The 3,697-nt window shown below is 34.6% G+C and overlaps 1 protein-coding gene across 1 annotated transcript; it reads left to right on the plus strand.

Annotated features, from left to right (window-relative positions):
- Nucleotides 1-847: 847 nt before the first annotated feature.
- On the plus strand, nt 848-2,704 carry LOC108774760 (homeobox protein Nkx-2.5). The gene is made up of 3 exons (XM_018540940.1): nt 848-1,130; nt 1,545-1,633; nt 1,934-2,704. The coding sequence occupies exons 1-3, from the start codon at nt 848-850 to the stop codon at nt 2,702-2,704; spliced, it is 1,143 nt and encodes a 380-aa protein (XP_018396442.1).
- Nucleotides 2,705-3,697: the final 993 nt, after the last annotated feature.

Raw genomic sequence — 3,697 nt, forward strand, 5'->3', positions numbered from 1 at the left:
AATTTGGCCAGTTATGTACGCGCATATATGACGTCTCCTAATAAATTATCTCGTGAAAACCTCAATACACGGAGTTGTAATTATGCGTAACTGTGGTGGTACGAATCTTCAGTCGTATACACCAATGCATCCTCACATTCACGTCAGTGTATCGCCATGACGTTCCTGTGCGACGGGACCAACACTTGACTCCCTTGCAAGACCAAGTCACATTATACGTCTGCTCTCCGATCCGACCACTCAACCGTGACCATCCCCCGAAACAGGGATAGTGCATCGATAAACGACCGTTCGCTGTTCTCGCAAATTTTACAGATACGGACTTACATGTATCCGTTGGGCACAGTGATGTTGTTTGTCTTGTCGTGTGTTATACTAAATTTCGATAGTTGACCAAGATCTCGTGAACAAGTTGTCAAGGTTTTCACACGCAAATTTGGAAGTGTTCTCTGCGATCTCGTATGATTACGTTTGACAGTTTACATCGTGAACGCATTATCGATACTTCCGCGTGTGAATTTAAAACTTTTGACAAATGTATGAAAAAACAATAAAATTTGACGATTAAGCTGTCGAGATTTCTCGGAGAGAAAGACTAGTTTGTTGAACATTCATTAAACTGATATTTAAAGAATTACTGTTAGTATATACAATTAGATCATGAATTTTTAAACGAGTTTCCAAGCTCTGCGAAGTGAACGCGAAACTTTGGTTAGTCGTGTTTTGTTAAGAATTGAAAAGATGAGACTGGTTTAAAAAGAAACGCCAATGCGTTAAGAATTCTTTCTAATGAAGTGATATTTGACGCACGACGAGTGACTTTTGAAAATTAAAAAAATGCTTTAAAATGTTGTCCTCTTCGGCGTCGACTCCATTCAGTGTCCGTGATATTCTTAGCGAAGATCAGCAACTTAGCGCCATGGATTGTTACGCACATCATCAAAATCAAGCTCAACAACATGTGCATCAAGAATATTATTCGTACAACGTGGTTCCTGAAAACAATTGGGAAATGGATAAATTTAAGGATCAACCGATGTCCAGTTATCAACATTATTCGGACCTGAATCACGTTCACCAATTGAGTCAGGTGGTACCACCATATCAAGAGACTGCTATCACTGAAGACGGTAAGTATTTTATTTTATTATGGAGAGTTTAACAATATATTATTTTTCATGATATAATTATTTTACTATAATTTTATAACACGGAATTACAAACATTTGTTTGTATCAAGATTTTAATCTTCCACACCCTGTAGTATTCTTTATTAAACGAAAATTGTGATAAATTTTTTTTTTTCAATGTAATTTATAGCGTTAAGATTTTTTATATTGTCAATTCTTCGAATTATTGCAGCAAATATTTACATTTTTTTATAACGTTATTATATTATTATTACTGGTTGAAAAATCACTTCTGAGATATGCTTTACCAACAGAATTACTTTTCGTTTATTTTACAGTTTCGAATTTTAATTTTAGCGATCAAAATTATGCATCACATAAATTCTCTGATGATAGTATCTAATTTATTTTTAGGTAACATCGTTACGTCCAGTAAGACAGAATTGCGCAAAAGCCAATCTGGTAAAAGAACGAAGCGGAAGCCGAGAGTGTTATTTTCGCAAGTAAGTTTGATTCTTTATGGTAATTATTAAAGTATATTTCAGTAAATAATAATTTAATAAAATAAATTTTGGTAACAAAATAGTTTTATACACAAACTTAATTCCACAAAACTTCAAGAACATTTATACAATCGGTGAACGTGATTCAGGTCCAAATAATGTTGATAACTCGGTTGATTCTTAAATTTATCCATTTCCCAATTATTTTCAGGAATATTCTAAAACTTATGAATATATTAAAATAAATATTAAAATATATATAATACAAAATTATAAATGACTTCATAATATACTTCGCAGACACAAGTTTATGAGCTAGAGCAGCGATTCAAACAACAGAGATATCTGAGTGCACCTGAGAGAGAAATGTTGGCTCAGACATTGAAGTTAACCAGCACTCAAGTGAAGATCTGGTTCCAGAATCGACGATATAAGAACAAACGCGCCCGGATCGAGGATGCTGAGAAGCTGCAGGCACAGAGTATGAAGAATCAGCCCTTGAAAAAGATCGCCGTACCAATCCTCATCAAGGATGGTAAACCCAACGTACAAGAATCCTACAACGCACCTTATTGGCCGAACATCCGATCGGATTTAAACGCTCCGATACAGACGGATTTCAGGACAAACGAGATTCGTCTCAGTCCCGACTTCAGGTCCAATTCGAGCGAGGTGAGGATCGATTCCAATATCAGTCCCGAGTACAAGCCCGAAGTAAATTCAGACATGTCAGGAGGATCAAATCTGAACGACATGGCAGACAGACAGCATGTTCCAGAATACAGGAGCGGTTTCGTGACGGAAGCCCCGCCGAATGTGCACGATTGCAATCGATTAATTAAGTCGGAATTCAAGACATGCCCGAACGTCAACGAAGCTGTGCCTTATCCAGACCTGAAAACTGTTCAGTCGGACAACAAACAGCTCATGACTGATAGGCGGATGTCTATGGAGGTCTCTAACGGCGAATATGGATTTTCAAATTATCTCGCCCCTACCAATTATCAAATGCAATACGTGAATTATATGGAGCAGGTACCTATGGACCAAAATCTTCAACGACTGTGGTAGGTGACGCGAAAATTATGAGGAATTAAAATTGCATTGCAGTTTCTATACCCTTAGATTCCTACGGTGATTCTTCTTGTAAGAAAAGCTTAGATTTAGCAGCTAATTAAGTCATCACTTCAATTATTTCAAATAGTTAATTAATTATTATGCATTATTTGAAAGAGTTTTACATTTTTAGCAATAAATATTTAATTTTTATTATCAATTATTAATTAATTTAAAATCGATACGATAATTGGCAAACATATAATTTGACTTTCGAACATGAGTTACATTTTGTTGATTTTATATTATAAATATGATATTTTTATGCATATAATAAAATGAAAAAGATGAGATACTCAGCCTTTATATATAATTTTTTTCCAAAACGTTAAAAATCGTGTATATATTAATTCTTAAACGTTATGTATATTACAACACATTTAAATATTGTATACTCAATCCAACTTGATTGCTTATAACTTTTATACAAATGTGAATACATTGTAACCAATTTTTTCAATAAAAACGTTAGACATTAAGGCACGTAGCGATACCAAGTAAATGTGTATATATATATCTTTATTAAAATAGAAAATTGTAAGTAATGAAAAAAGCATTTGAAAAATGTTGAAAAGAGTCGGGTATGTTGTACTGAGAAAACGTTTAAAGGTCGATAATTCGATGTTGAATCAAATCGCTAAACTTCGACAAAGGAAAACCAACGTTGACAAAAGTACACCAAAGTAATTAATCAAAGACGTATTCTTTAATTAATATTATACGCATACGTAAACAATTAACGCTAAGTTAGAAATACGTTAAAGAATAAGCTTACGATATTGGCAGCTGTTTTTTAGTTGGCTAAGATTTTCCCTTCGAAATAGTAACGTGCCCGTAACAAGAGAGAGCGGAAATTGCTTCAAGTGGCCTTTGCGGAAACACCGAGTACTTTTCCGCGTATGTCGTGTACCTCGGAAAGTTTTTTTTTCGCTGACTTTCAAGTGCAGA

Source organism: Cyphomyrmex costatus, unplaced genomic scaffold, assembly GCF_001594065.2.
Source record: "Cyphomyrmex costatus isolate MS0001 unplaced genomic scaffold, Ccosl1.0 scaffold273, whole genome shotgun sequence".
Classification (NCBI taxonomy): domain Eukaryota; kingdom Metazoa; phylum Arthropoda; class Insecta; order Hymenoptera; family Formicidae; genus Cyphomyrmex; species Cyphomyrmex costatus.

Coding starts and splice junctions, on each gene's coding strand:
- LOC108774760 (XM_018540940.1), top strand. CDS start 848: ATGTTGTCCTCTTCGGCGTCGACTCCATTCAGTGTCCGTGATATTCTT. Junction 1,131..1,544: donor GACTGCTATCACTGAAGACG/GTAAGTATTTTA, acceptor ATTTATTTTTAG/GTAACATCGTTACGTCCAGT. Junction 1,634..1,933: donor CGAGAGTGTTATTTTCGCAA/GTAAGTTTGATT, acceptor TATACTTCGCAG/ACACAAGTTTATGAGCTAGA.